At 30.1% G+C, this 15,816-nt stretch overlaps 1 protein-coding gene across 7 annotated transcripts in view; it reads right to left on the minus strand.

Annotated features, from left to right (window-relative positions):
• Positions 1 to 15,816, minus strand: part of LOC136985744 (CUGBP Elav-like family member 4) — a 424,677-nt gene that overhangs the window by 17,388 nt on the left and 391,473 nt on the right. For 6 of the 7 annotated variants that reach the window (XR_010882380.1, XR_010882378.1, XR_010882383.1 and 3 more), the window contains 2 exons: positions 6,607 to 6,750; positions 3,822 to 3,999 (listed from right to left, as the gene is read on the minus strand). Coding sequence is in view for 1 of the 7 variants with exons in the window: in XM_067283092.1 (XP_067139193.1) it covers positions 3,872 to 3,999; positions 6,607 to 6,750 (272 nt within the window). In the remaining 6 variants the exon portion in view is untranslated. The remainder of the gene's footprint in view (positions 1 to 3,821; positions 4,000 to 6,606; positions 6,751 to 15,816) is intronic. The other variant, XM_067283092.1, reaches the window with a different exon arrangement.

The raw sequence follows: 15,816 nt of genomic DNA on the forward strand, positions 1-15,816 counted from the left end.
CTACCTAACTTAGGATTACTTAAACTACCACAGGGTCATATATAACACAAATAATGCAAACATTAATAAAAGGCTGAACAGAGGTTGCCCCCAGGGGTCCAACTCAGACCAAATTCCAGAATAGTGGCCCAATGATCAATTCCTGCAGGTAGACAAAGGACCGGATATAGTCGAGATGGCTTACGCTGAGGACACTCTAATTATCTACAGTGCCAACACTCGTAGGAGATTGAGAACATTGGCAACCAGGTGTTGGGAAGGATACAGAGGCTGGGTACACAGCTTAAACTTTCATTCAATCCAAGGAAAACTAAGGCGATCATCTTCTTGAAGGGCCAAGCGCCAAGCCTTTATAAGAGGAAGCCCACAATAAGGATGGGCGAGGAAATCATTCAAGTGGAAAAACATCTAAGATACCTGGGTGTAATGCTCGACAACAGACTGACGTGGCTCTCACATGCAATCAGCATTAAAGACAACAGTATAAACATGTTCAATGCCCTTGCAAGGGTGGCCAAAGCCACCTGGGGTCTAAGAAGAGAAACTATCAAAATCATTTACAACGAAGCATTCCTCCCGAGGATAACCTACAGTGAGGCTGCATGGTACCGTGCGGCCGACAAGGAAGTGATAAGGAGAAAGTTGAACAGCGTGCAAAGGTGTGCCCTACTAAGGTTAACTGAAACCTACAGGACTACGTCAACGGAAGCGTTACAGATGGTTGCGGGGACCAGGGCCGGATTTTAGGCGATTGGTGCCAATCGGGCCTCGCGCTTAAAGGGGCCCCACATCACGTCAAAATTTATATATTTAAAAATAGTACATGTTACAAAAATAAATATCTAGGTATATTATTATTAAAAATAAAACAACATATTTCAATATGTAAATTAACAGTTAATTAATTTTGTTATATAAAGTTTGAGGGGCCCCGCAAAAAAAGTATTCAATAGGGCCTCGCACCTATTGGATCCGGCGCTGGCGGGGACCCCCCAATCGACCTCCTCCTCAAGGAAAAAGCAACCCTCTACCTCTCTAGGTCTCCCTTCCTTGGATTGACATCTTCCTATCACTGGAAGTCAACTGCATCATTCTGGAGATGTTGAGACATTGAAGAAACTCTCATTTTTGAACCACTCCTTCATTTGGGACTATCTTGAAAAGGACAGGAAGATACAGAAGTTGCCACTGACTTAGAACTTCTAAGATCACAGAAATTTTGTAAGCTCCTTTTGTGTCAAATCAACAGTTAGTTGTAACTGTAGAATCAGATAGATTCTAGCGTTACAACTAACTGGGTGTGATCAGCACTGAGATACGGTATCGATCACATCCACATACAACCCTTTACAACCCCTTGTCAGTCCCAATCATTGCATTCCCATTGCAAAACCTAACAAAAGGTCAATTCAGGAAATCTTGAATTAAAGGATACAAAACAAACAGGATGCCCAAAAGCTGTCGAGGAAGAAAAATTGCTCAAATTTGAAAGTACAGTGGTACCTCATATTCTGAATCTCTTAACATAAAACATTTAGCAATACTATTAAGTGATGATTTGATCATTCCTGGTACCAGGATCAGGCAATATGGGTCAAAGTTCCTTGGGTGCCAAATTGCAAAGACTGTCTTTTTGTTCTTAACTTGAATAAAAATGAACTTTTTTCTCCTAAAATAGTGTACCTGATATAGAATTTTTTAGAAGAGATTTATTAATAATCTACATGAGAAAAATGTAGGAATTTAGCTATTTTCCATCCTTGCTTTTGTCATACCTCTTCTTAGCAATCTTTTTCTTCACCCAAAGTGTTCTTAAATGTTAATGTTCATTCAGTGGATATTCTTATCCACTGAATGAATATTAGATTTCATTAGATATTTTCTAATGTAAAGAATATTGTGTAATTGAAAAGTTCCAATATTTAAATAAAGTTTTTATTGCATATTACTATTGTGAGAATGTGGGTTAGTGTAAATTCAATGGTTTAATCTTATTTTCTTATGTTCAAATTATTTTATTTCACAAATGCAGTAAAGGAACTTTGTAAGATTTTCCACTGATAACACATTCTCTGTGATGACACAGCTTCCAATAAAAAATACCTATTCATCGTGGGAAATGAAAAAAAATCAGATTGGAACAACTGCCAACTTTACCAAATATGGGCATTAGAGTAACAAGGGGGAGAGACTGAATAAAAAACAAGAGGACAGATGATGAGTCAGAGTTCACCTGCCTGGTTTCAAAGTGTACGGTCATCCCACTGGATTCTGCTGCCAATCTTCCTGAACTCGCATTATTTTCCACTGGACTTTCACTGCCCCCTTGATGAACAAGTACTGTACCTGAACTTTACTTTTGAATCAAGACTCATCCAGACCAAGCATTTTCCTCCTTGAGATGTCAATGATTGTCAACACTAACCATCCAGATATTTATCAACCCACATACACAACTGTAAACACACACACACTCTCTTTTAGGCATTCATTATGACTTATTTATTTTTCAAACAAAAAATGATTTGTTGTTTAATGGTTAAATGCATAGTAGAGTGCATTACTTCAGGGCTTCCCTGCCTCTCTTAAACTTTCCCTCCTACATACATGGCTGCTTGCATGGTTTGAAGGTTCCTGTGAAAAATGACAGGTGGTGTCAGACCTGACAAGAGGGTGCAGTGCTACGCACATGTATTATTTACTACTAGTATGATACATTCCTTTTTCTGAGTGTAGAGGTGCCATGGTGTTATCTTGCCTGATTAGTGCTGGTCCAGATTTCAACTAAACATCAATTCCAAGTACAGTAGAGCCTCAATAAGTGGAACCAATTGGGGACTGGGGTCCTTCCAGTTAATGATTTGTTCCAGTTTCCGACTTTGTACAAAAAAATACATTAACCTGTCCGATGTTCAAATTTTTCTCCGTTGCGTATCGCTTCCTGTTGAATTTTTCTCCATTGCGTGTCGCTTCGTGTTGAATTTTCGTCGATTTTAAGCCTAACGAAAATTTTTATAATAATCATCGAGGCTATCGTATCGTTAAAAATTATTTCTGCATTTTGTACAAACAAAATAAATATATTAAAGAATATAAAAAACATGAAAATTATACTTTAGAAGTAAATTTAGTATCAAAAACATTCGATTCAGCACGACACAGTCCGACTGAAAATCGTTCCACTTTCCGGCCATTCCACTTATCGACGTTCCACTGTACTTTTAGTTTAATGGAAAAATTGATATATTTCAAGTTTAGGAAACTGATGATATCAGATTTTAAAAACATATTTTGAATTCATTTAATTTTCATTGCATTTTCTAATTTAATGTAAGATTTTAAAATCACAATGTAATCAAAATATTAATTCTTAATTGCTGTTTGTTTAGTATTATTATAAAAGAAATGGATTATAGGAAAATAAATTATTATTATTATTATTATTATTATTATATATAATAATTTTGTTCATATGATGTCTGTATCAATATATTGAGTAAATTGTATTATTAAAATTAATATTGTAAAAATAAAACACACATTAGATATTTTCATGAAATATAATAATAGTAATAATAAAAATATTATTATTATATAGAAAATAAAAATTCATTTAATAACTAATTGACACAAAAAATAATAATATAGTGAATTTCCTTGAACTTTATTTAAAATAATAATTGTAACGATAATAATAATGAGAAAAATAATAATTTAATATCATTATTATTTCAACTTCTTCACTATATTTTTATTTTTCATTATTATTAATATTTTTTTTTCTTAAAAATATTTGGGTAGATACAGTATTTTCTACTTACATAATAAATTAATATTCATTTTACCTCAAAAGTAGGTAAAGATACAAAACTTAATAAGGTCTATTGGCATCCTTAGGGCGTTTTAATTGTACTTTCAGACGTTTCATTCCTATTTGAAATCCATTCATTGCCTGAATTGCAGCTTGGGCACTGGCAGGGTTATCAAAACTTACAAATCCTAGAAAAAAAAAATGTAATCCAACATATTTATACATTACAGCTTTAAAGATTTGTAAGATAGATGGTGTCATTGTAATTAATTTTTTCATTAATAAACAGTTTAGAGACATCTGGAAAAAAAAGATTCATCTATAACAGTGTCTCTCAACTTTTTGTTCATCACAGATTGGTAAAATTACGGATAATTTTGTGTGGACCAGTTATTATATGTGACCATGAATTATATTACGGATAATTTTGTGTGGACCAGTTATTATATGTGACCATGAATATGAATTTATATATGTTTATCTGAAGTTACTGTACATAATTTGTTATGTACCATAGCTCTAGATTACTATTTGAATATTACCTATAATTAACTAGCATTAGTACAGTCAAATATTTTTCTGTGGACTAGCAGTTGAAAAACACTGATCTAGAGCAAACTCAGATCTTTAATTCCAACAGGCCATACTGATAGGAAAACAGGTTTTTTTTAACTCTCTGCCCTGTAGTATCTCAAGAGGGTCTTTACAACAAGCCCAACATTTAGACAGCCTGGGTGGCTTACCACTAATCCTCCAAATAAAAAAATCTCAAGAGTTTTTCATAGGCCTTTCCTCATTATCCAGCTGGCTCCATTCTAGGCTCGGCCAAACTCATGTTGGACATGATTAAAAAGACCACTTATTGCTCACAGGGCAGAGAGTAAAAAAATAAATAAATAAAAACAAGTCCATCACAGGTTTGGCCAGGCTGCAATGGGACAGTACGGATAGGTCTCTACAACTCTGGGTCAGACTATCCATTAGACTTTTTTAGGATTTCTTTGGCTAATTCATATTTAAGAATAAAGTAATAATTTTATTTTTAAATTTTATACATAAATTAATAATACACACAAAAATTAATCTTAATGTAACAACCAACACAGACTTCAATTTAATTGTGACAAACATTTTTGATCTGATGATAAACCTGCCTCAGGTCTATATTTCTTAACATTCTGTTTTGGAATGTGTAAGAGAACATTCTTTTGTACATTCCAAAATAAAATGTTAACTGATAAATTCATCCAGTTTATGAGAATAATTGTAAAGTAATAACTTTACACATGAATACATTTTTTATATTTTTGTGTTGTGTCTTCAAATGCATGTTAAGCAAATTCATATAGTATGTTTCTTCTAGTGTACTAAATTAAATATTTGATTCTATTTCAAGTTTGTCTTTATGCAGTTTTAAAGTAATTTTTGAAATCACAACAGAAAGCATACAATATCAGACATGAAATAAATTCACTGAAATCCCAGATTTTTAAAGTTATTGAAACACACTCACAATTTATAGAAATACAAAATGCATTGAATTTATGGAAGTTAAATGAGGGTAAAATAAAATTCAATTTAGTGAGAGATTAGAGTTAATGAAGTTCTACTTATCAAGAATCAACTGTGTATGATTAATATAAATTGAAAATATTTTAAAGATTCTCTTACAGAGAACAAGAATGTTTTGCATAATTTAAAGAAAAGATAGATATTATATCTTCAATGTTCCTATTACCATTGTTTATATAAAACTGATCATTTTCATTCTCTATTCAATTAATCATTTGTCTCAATATATATCTATTGTTCACTCTCACTTTTTCATTCTATTTACAATTCAAAATGTGCTTTGTCTATATTGCAACCCTATGTAATGATATTCTATATTAATAGGATGTCATATCTACTAGTTTATCTGTCTTTTAATGTCTCAAAATTAGGTAAGTCATCATAAGCTAATAATTAACAATGGTTAGAGACCTATAATTAAGAGCCATGTTCAGTATTGCAGAATTCTTGCTAAGTTTAGTTATGCTGCCATGCTGAATTTGTTTCTAACTACTATGCTTCTCCCACCACTAGAATTCTAACTAGTTCAGTCAGCTTGTTTTGTCTATGCTAACTTCTACTAATCACAGCATTGCGTTTTTATATCATGGTTTGCAAGATGCCCGCTCATGCTGGACTAAATAAGTTCTTTTTATAATAGTAATAACATCATTCACCATTTTTACATGCCGTCTAACTTGCTAACTCAGCACATCGTTCAAAGATACTCAGAACATTTATTAGCTCCTCTCTCATAGCCAATTAGATTTCTTATTAAGCATTCTGTATTACTGAACATGACCAAAGAGTTCTATGGAAAAAGACACCCAAGTTAAAGTTTTGATGTTTTCAGGAATATCCAAAAAAACTTCTTTTTCCATAAGACTTGTTATGAATTGAGTAAAGTGCATATGTTAAATTCACTTTCATAAAATGTTTACTATAGTAAGGGAAATATCTATATCCGTAAAACCGTATTAGACATGCATAATGGAATATTTAACTGAAAAAGATATTTAAGTACATTTTGAGGAATTCTGTAGAATAAAGATATCTATTATATTTATATATTATTATTGCAGATATGTAATGCCAATTTTTTTAAATAAAATTTTGAATCTTAGACAGATTTGATGAATTTAATCATTTACAATGATAAAATCTTTCCTTAATTACACACATATACATATATGTTTATAAAATGTAATGTATAACAAATTGTAAAAATATTTGTAATTGCTTACCAAAGCATTTGCTTTGATTAGTAGCCCTGTCAATGAAAACTTTTGCACTAATGACATTCCCAAATGGCATGAACATCTGCATGAGCTCGGCATCACCAAATTCTTGTGGTAAATGGTAAATAAATAAATTACAACCTTCAGGACCTGGAATAAAAATTTTTTGTTACTTATTACTGTTAAATGATTAATAATGTAAATAAACAATTTTATACATTTTCAATATCTCATCAAAAAATTACTTTTACTTTATTATTTACTTATTAAAATATATAACAGCAATAGTTTGCAAGACAGACAGACCAAGTGTCTGTAATTACAACACTTTATGAATAAAGAAAGTACTTCAAGTCACAACTTTTTTGCATGACACACTTTTATCATGGATTTTTGATACTAGAATATAAATCAGAATTTTTTTTAATTTCAAGATATGTCTGGATCAAAAGCTATTCAAAGTAATCAGAAGTTTTGCATTCTTTTTCAGTAAAGAAATGTCATAGCCAAACAAGAATATATTACATTTTGAAGATAGATGCCAAGATATCCTTAATGTTTGTATTTCCTTTCATTATATTACTATTAACTTTTATTTTCTTTTCAGTTTTCATTTTTTAAGAATTTTAATTACTAGAATTTTTTTCAACTTGAAAAGATTTTGACAGTAACAAAGAATTTTACATAATTTTAGTTATTTACAGTCAAACCTGTTTTTATGCGCTCCTTTTATGTGCGATTTTTATTTGTGCGATTTTTTTAATGCGAATTTTTAATTTGTGCGGTATAGTTGGCGACTAGACTCGTGCGATTCGTCATGTCTTACGTTGACTTATTATAGCTAAATAAACTTATTAGAGCATAAATGCACTTATTATAGTAATATTATTGCATGAATATGCGAAAAATGAAATAATTTACTTTTTAAGTCGACAAAACACCACCTGGACAAAAATATGTAAAACAGACGATAGACCAGACGATGCAGTCAAGTGCTGACATCTGTTGTCAATAAATTCTATTTCGTACGGTTTTGAGTTATTTTCTATGTGAGACTTTTTTTATGCGGTCCCTGTTGACCGCATAAAAAAAATATTTTTTAATTGTGTTGCGAAAACTATTATTTACAGCCATTCGTGAAGTTTCGTGAGATTTTTTTTAATGCGTTTTTTTTAATGCGGTCCCTATCCCCCGCATAAAAACAGGTTTGACTGTATAGAACACTACATTGTAACAGCTATAACAATAATAGTTAAAGAAACTAAAACCTGAACTATATAAATATTGGGTTGTCTGGAAAGTTTTTAGTGACTTTTTAAAGAAAATGAGTATAAATCTTAAAATATTATCTTTTATCTCTAGTCAGTGATGTAGCCTATAAGTGGTGGCCAAAAGTTTAGGACCGACAAGAAAATTTTAAATAATTAATTTAATTAAAAGTAAAAAAATTAAATCTGCTAAATAAAATATAACAAGTGAAAATAAAAATTACATTACTTGAATACATCTGCATATACAAATTATATATTTTCCTGCAGTATATTCAGAGCATCATTAGTAATTTATCATTAGTTTTCTGGCATACTGGTCAAAGTTTAGGACTGAATATAAAATATAGCTATTAAATGCTTTTTTATGTAAGTATGAATAAAAATATACGTTAACATGTACATAACAGTCTAAAATATGATTATTCCCATATTTTCAAAAATTACAAAGTAGAATTTGAGTCCTAAAACAAAACAGTAAATAAAGATGGTTAAAAATGATGGATTGAACTATCAAAAAATTTTGAAAAAAGTGAATTACAGCAAAACTTCGTGTGTGTGAGTAGTGCAACTGTTTAATTAATGAAACTAGTGGGGTTTACAAGTTGTCCAAAGTCCAGACAACTAGGAAAAAATGATGAGCATACTGACCACCTGCTGTATTGAATGTCAAAAAGAAATTGAAATCTCACATTGAGAGACCTGCAAATAAAAATAGCTGAATGTGATGTGCCCACCATTAGTCAGCACACTGTTAGATGTAGATTAAATGAATTCCAATTATTTGGAAGAATTTCCTGGAAGAAGCCATTTGTCTCTGTAAAATATAGAAAAGCCAGGTTGGCATTTACAAGGGCTCATCAACTGGAGTGTTGATTAGTGCAAAACATTCTGTGGTTCAATGAAATGAAAATAAATCTATTTGGTAGTGATGAGAGAAAATATATTCAATGCAGCAAATGAAAACAATATCATCCTGCTTGCCTGGCCTGTAGAGGTGGCAACATCATGGTGTGGGGAAGCTTCTCATGGCTTGGGGCTATCCATCAAATAAATGGAAATATGGATCAACATCAGTATAAATCCATACTAGGAAATGTGATGCTTCCTTATGCTGATGATAAATTACCTTTTAACATGGAAATTCTAACATGATAATGATCCCCAAACACACCAATAAATTGGTTAAAAGATGGTTTTAAAATAATTACATTAAATTACTTGAATGGCCAGCACAATTGCCAGACTTAAACCCAACAAAATGTTATGAGGTGTTACAAATACTCCAATTCATAAACAAAAATTAAGCTGTTTAGGCTGTCCAAAAAGTTTGATCTTCTATTCCAATTAACTCTGTGAATGTTTAGTTGATTTAACAACATAGCATCACATTAGTCACATTAATTTTTCAGTTAAAGACATTTATAATAAAAATTGCATAGTGGTCCTAAACTTTTGGCCACCACTTGCTAATGCCATTATTTTTAATGACCTATTGCCATCTATTTGGAAACTTCATAATTCCATCTTGAAAGAACTGTCTTGTTTTTCTGCATGAAAAACTGCTCCATGTAATTTTACAAGTCTCCAGATTTTCCAAGTTCTTACCCAAAGGGAATTCTGTAGAGACTAGAATAGATAATGTGATGTTGCAGCCATATTTCAATAATTTTTGTTGTGTTTTCAAAGAATGTGCAGACTGGCATTGTCATGGTGAAGCACAACAATGTTCCCATTTGCCAATTCAGGACATTTTTCAGATATTGCTTCCTTCAGTCAGTCCAGTTGAGAACAGTACTTATTATAATTAATTGATTGGTTTTGTGAGAACCTCACAGGACACAATTTCCTTCCAGTCCCCACATACAGTATGACACAGGATGAAGGAAAGGTTAACAGTGGTTTAGATTGCTTGTCACATAACTGTTTTTGGTCAACATTGTTATAGATAGCCCACTTTTCATCACCTGTTATCATTCATTTCAGAAATAGATATTTTTTGTTGCATTTAAAAAGTGAATCACAAACATAGAGCTAATATAATAAGTAATTTTCAGTGAAAACACATGGTATCCAAATTTCATTATGATTCATGAAACCAAGTTTCTTTAAATGGTCAAATACAATACTTTTTGATGAGTTTACAATTTCTGCTATTTCCCATGTTGTATAAAGAAGATTATTTTCAAGTCAAGTTTTAATTTGGTCATCATCAATACATCAGGTCTTTCCATGTATGGAGCATCTTCCAGGTTAATTGCCCTTCAGAATAATTTAGTTTCCTTGATAGTAATGTCTAAAATTTTTCAGGAATTAAATACAACTGCCTCAGGCAGCAAAATAAACAATCAAAAATATTCAAAAGGAAAAAATAAAAATAATAAGTGAAATCACATAAATGCACTTCAAAGTTGTTTCTAAATAGTTTATCTAAAAATGCCTGCACTAGAAGAATTTATTCTCAATTGACAACCATTCTGGAAGAGAAATGGCAAAATCAGTTTTGCCTCTGGTGCAAGTTGCTATCAAGCCAGTATTCCACCAAGGCATCCATGCCCACCAGTACAACTCTCCTGATACACATTTATCAATACATTGGCTTGTGACTAACTTTGATTTTTGGCAAAAATATCTACAACACAATCAAAATTAATTTATTTGGTGAGATCAGATTCAATTTTCAACAAAGCTAAACAATTTAGTTTTAGGCCTTCAATATATTTACTTGGACTAGGTTACTTTATCAAAATTTTAAAGAATAATTATAACACAAATATAATTACTTACCAAGTCTAAGTTGTTGAGTTGTTTCCTATCAGGTGCAATGTGTTTATATGTACCAATTTAAACACCTAACACCCACAAATTATAAATAATTTTTATGAAACTTGCTCACAACCGATAGTTTGTTGCAAAAATTTCAATATATTCCAAAATTTTTTCTCTTCCAGATGTTGACACCCACTCCAGTTGCAGCAAGTTACTCTCAACTTATAACAGCATGTGCAAGGAAACAAAATGGCATTAGTTGTCATCAGTTATTGATATAAAAGTGTTTTTTTGTTTTGCTTAGCATTCAATTAGAATGCATGGACACTTGTGCCCAGCAGCAGGGCCATGGTCAAGTTTGCAAGTTACAAGTTTCATTTCTGTTGCCACCATTTGCACTTTTTAGTCTGCACATTAAATTATCTACAGTTATTGTAGTATTTACCAATTACTATTGTTCAATAGTTTCTCAGAATGTTCATATAAAATTCATAATTATTGAATCAGTTTCAAATATACACATACATATACAATCATAAAAATCTCATTAACATAAAACAATAATTCAAAATTTATCATACCTTATATATATTCAATCTTTGCCGGAAGAGGAGAGCATTAAGATTAGTTGGAATTATGATGAACCAGCCAAAATATTTTATATTCTTTAGTTTTATTTAATGAAATCTGCATAATATTTCAGACAGAATTGAAGAAAAATGTAAAAGGAATTTTTTTCATCTAATTGTAAACAGTATTCAAATTATGGTCAAAACCCCATTTTTACATTTATCAATTGTACAATATTTGCAATTACAGTGTAACGCACCCTTCTATAATGTGAATTTGCATAAGATGACAAAAAAACTGCAACTAATATGTGTACAAAATTCTAATTTTGTCATAAAGAGGTATACATTTCTTGTTCAACTTCTAGGCTTTGCTTTAAACTCGCATAAAATCATCTAATAATGCATGTCTTAATAATGTAATTACCTGTAATGTGAAATGTATTCCCATGTACAGGACTCTGCTGTATGTGTTAAATATTTTTGCACAATACTTTCTCCATTAGAAAACATTTCAATTAAATATTTTTAATTTATACAATTTTGTACTTATACATCATATTGTTCATTATTCATTATATGCATTATGTTAAGAATTCAAATGTGGCTGGTCATTTACAATAAGATACTGAAATAGTCTCTATAATTTCTTTCAATTTTCCTCAAACTGTTATCATAAATTTCATTAAATAAAATTATAGTAAGAAAAATGTGCAAACAAGTTTGAGAGACTTTCTAGAGAAGTTCACAAAAATTTATATGTTAAGCAAAAGTGAATTGAAAATACTGCAATTATATACAAGACAAATTTTATAACATGCTTTGTTGCACTGCAGAAACTACACAGTACAATAAGGAATAACAGTATGGTAAAAATGTTTTAGATTTTACATGATGGTTAGAGATGATCATAGCTAAGATGAAACATTCTTATTAGTTTTGTATTTTAATATATAAGCATTTCATTTGTCTAGATAACGAACAAAGATAATGTTTATATCTAAAAGAATAAAAATCTCTTATGTGATCTTGGACATATTATACAGTCAAAAAGCAATTTTTTTTCTATGACTGAAAAATTTAGTCTGGTCTATTTTATGGAAAAATTAATGAATGGTTCTAATGTAATATAATAGAAAAAAACATGCAATTATAATCCTGTCTTTCCAATTGACTTAACACACAAATCATTTAAAAACTACACAGCATTTTATCTGATATATATTATATAATTCCATGTCTTTGTTTTAATTTTCAATTGATTTGATTTCAATTTTTAATTTACAATTTTTTTCCACAATTTTCTAAAAACAATGTTTTTAAAAATTGCTTAAAAGTTGTTTTGAAGTTTTCAAATTGTAAAACAAATTTATTTTTAAATTTACATTATTTGTGTGCAGTGGTGAAAGAACATTTTGCTTTTAATATACATATTTAACAATTGTACCTTCATTTATATGATGGATTCTTTTTACGGTTACGATTTTCAAACGATCATCTAGCTTCAGTTTGTTTTACTGTTTTTATGATTTCCATTACCTTGTCAAACATTATAGCATGATTTTAGTTCATTTTGTTACCAATAAATTGGTTCCCACTGTTTATACAACTATAAATGACTTTAGCATGTGTATAGTCTCAGATGGGGTCCTCGTATCTTCATACAAGGATTCTATCTGAGATCACAACAATTATACCCCACATCCCAAATCTGCATTGGCACATTCATACATCACTAGTTTCAATGGATTTTATTGTGGAACCCCAAATTTTTATTGGAGGAACCCCTGAAATAAATAATTGTTACTAACATCATCATTGTTGATTTCATAAGAAAGTTGACTTGACAAAGGTTCAAGAGTTAATCACTTAGCTCTTATTTGCTGAAAAGAATCAAAATTTGATAAAATTGACAGATGATGGCTTTTATGTAATTCTCTGAGAGTCAGTCTGAGAGTACTGTGTTTATAGTGAGGGATAAATTACTAAAATCCTATCAGTTTCAAACCACAAGTTCAAGTTGGTATATATAATAATATCAATTAAATCAAGAATTAACATTCAGAAAAAGAACAGGAGAAAACTAGAGATAAAGCATATGTACCTTTCAAAATTTCATAATTTTCAGCAAACTGTCTTGTTATTGCAAGCCTTTCATTCTTGATTCAGGCTGAAGTAGAGAGTCTTTTACAGACTGAAGTGTATTAACCTGCTTAATTTTGGGCCATGTTTTACTGGTCATATTTTTTCTGCAGAGAGCAGTGGTGGCTCATGGATGTCTAATGTAGGGGTGTTGAGTAACAACTATTACTTTACTTAACAAACTATATTTTAATTATATATAAATTATCTTTTTTTTAAATTTATTTCATCTATAAAATAATTCATTTTCAGATTTCTGTTTTTTTCCTATCAACACTTACAGGTCATGGAGTACTCTGCAGTTCTTCCCTGACCCAGTACTAATTCCTGTCAACCATACTGCAACAGACTGCTGAACAGTGCAGTGTAGTTTCAAGAATTCCATTGTATTATGAGATGCAGTGATTGAATGAATGATACTGTTCTGTGAGAGTGAGATGGTATTGCACTATTTAACAGTGTGTTGTAGGAGAGAGTGCAACAGCACTCTAAATTTCACCTTTACAACCTGATAAAAATGATTCCATTAGACATTTTGAAAAAAAACTTTATTGACAATTAACTCAATGTAGATGAAAGAAACTTAAATCAATTAAATGAAGTTTTGAAATTCAAAATAAATATAAATAATTTCTGGGATTTTGTAGATAACAATATGGAAGGAAAAATTATATCAGTTCCTGAAACAATAGATAAAGCTAGAAAAATAATTAATGTCATAGCAATCAGTACCAAAGAAGCTGAAACAGGTTTCATTTTAATTAATGTAATATGTACAAAAATAAGAATTGTTGAACATATATCTAAATTTATGACAATCAGTTTACTAGGAAAAGAATTAAAAGATTAGGATGCTCTACTTTTTTAAAATTGTGGATAAACACAAATCATAGATTGGTCACAGACACTACAATATGTCATAAATCAGAAAAGATCTTTTAGTATGAACCAAATCGCTGTTCAGAACTTATAAATATTTTTTTTTTTTTTTTTTTTTTAATTAAACTTTGAAGTTTAGTTAAAGTTGTTTGTGAAATTTAAGTAAAATTTTATTTGTACATGAAAGTAAGTGTTAATTTTTTCGTTTTTGTTGTTATAAAAATTTGTTTCAAAAAAGGATTCCAAAACATTTTAACATATAGGTAAGCATGTGAAAAAATATTTTATAAAAGGATTTCTGTAAATTCTGCACGTTTATCCTTCTTCCTCTCACACTCTCCCTGCACCCCTGAAGTGAGCTAGTTGTTAAAAAATTTACCAACACATTGCTGTGTTTTTCCCCCTTTCTTGAGTACTGATATCTTTCTTCATAGATATCAGACTTTTGAAGTAGTTTCTTAAGGGTGCACAATGGATCTTTTAGGTAAAAGTGCTTCAGGGCTTTGTAGATTTTACAGTATAAATAAGGAGCAATCTACAGTATGTGTCTTTGGTGATTTCAAGAAAAACTGTGATGACAGATAAATATACATGTTTGCAGTATACATATTTTTTATGATCTTGGTAAGTTTAGACAAAAGAAAGGCTGTTGGATGAGTTCATAGCTGCAAGATAAAATTAACAGATAACTTGTATCTGCATGAAATGGTACTTGCCATGAAAAAAAGATATAAAATTTTTCCTTTTTTGAATCTCTCCTCTTTTATTTCAAATAACACAACTATCCCATTATAAATTATTTTAATAGTTTTAATTTCCTTCTTTCAATCAAAATAATGTTTTACAACATATTTCTAACTGCAGGAAAGATTTGAACTTGATTGTTTCCATTTGCTTTCACAATTAACAAATTATTTCAAAATCATTTGTTAATCATATGCATATCAAATGAATTTATGTCGATTGGCAGAAAATGGTATTGTATAAAAAGAAATTGTAAATCACCAGCAATCATTTACATGAATAAAAGAACTATTAAATAATGAAAATAATATGAGCTGTTAATGTTTGACATTTTTAAATGCTGAGTACTTTATCCTAATAGATATTTTTGGATATCAGTTAGCAGCTGATAAATGACATCAAATGATAGCATGTGCATTAACAATAGTTTCAATTATTTTTATAAAGCAGTCTCAAACCTCAGTTTGAAATTGATATTGAATATTCATTAAAGATCCATATCCAATGACTGTTTTGTAACACAAAAATCAACTTTATGCTAAAAAAATATTTGAATATTTCTAAAATTAAACTTTTTTCACTTTTTTGAAAAATTGTGAGACAAATAAATTGAAACATGTGTTTGACAATGCACAGTATATATAGATTTATTTAAAATAACATTTTAATTTACTATACATTATAAGCATGTTCAGTTGTTCCTTGACTAAAATGATAAATTGCACACATTAAAACTCCAAATCTTTTATATGATAAGTTTAAAAATTAAAAAACATATTGAAAACTTTTAAATACAGTTATAAAATTAACTTATTTTAAGCAAATTTTTAAAATGAACTGTTTAT

Source organism: Centruroides vittatus, unplaced genomic scaffold (assembly GCF_030686945.1).
Source record: "Centruroides vittatus isolate TY-2023 unplaced genomic scaffold, ASM3068694v2 contig_976, whole genome shotgun sequence".
In the NCBI taxonomy this organism is placed as follows: Eukaryota; Metazoa; Arthropoda; class Arachnida; order Scorpiones; family Buthidae; genus Centruroides; species Centruroides vittatus.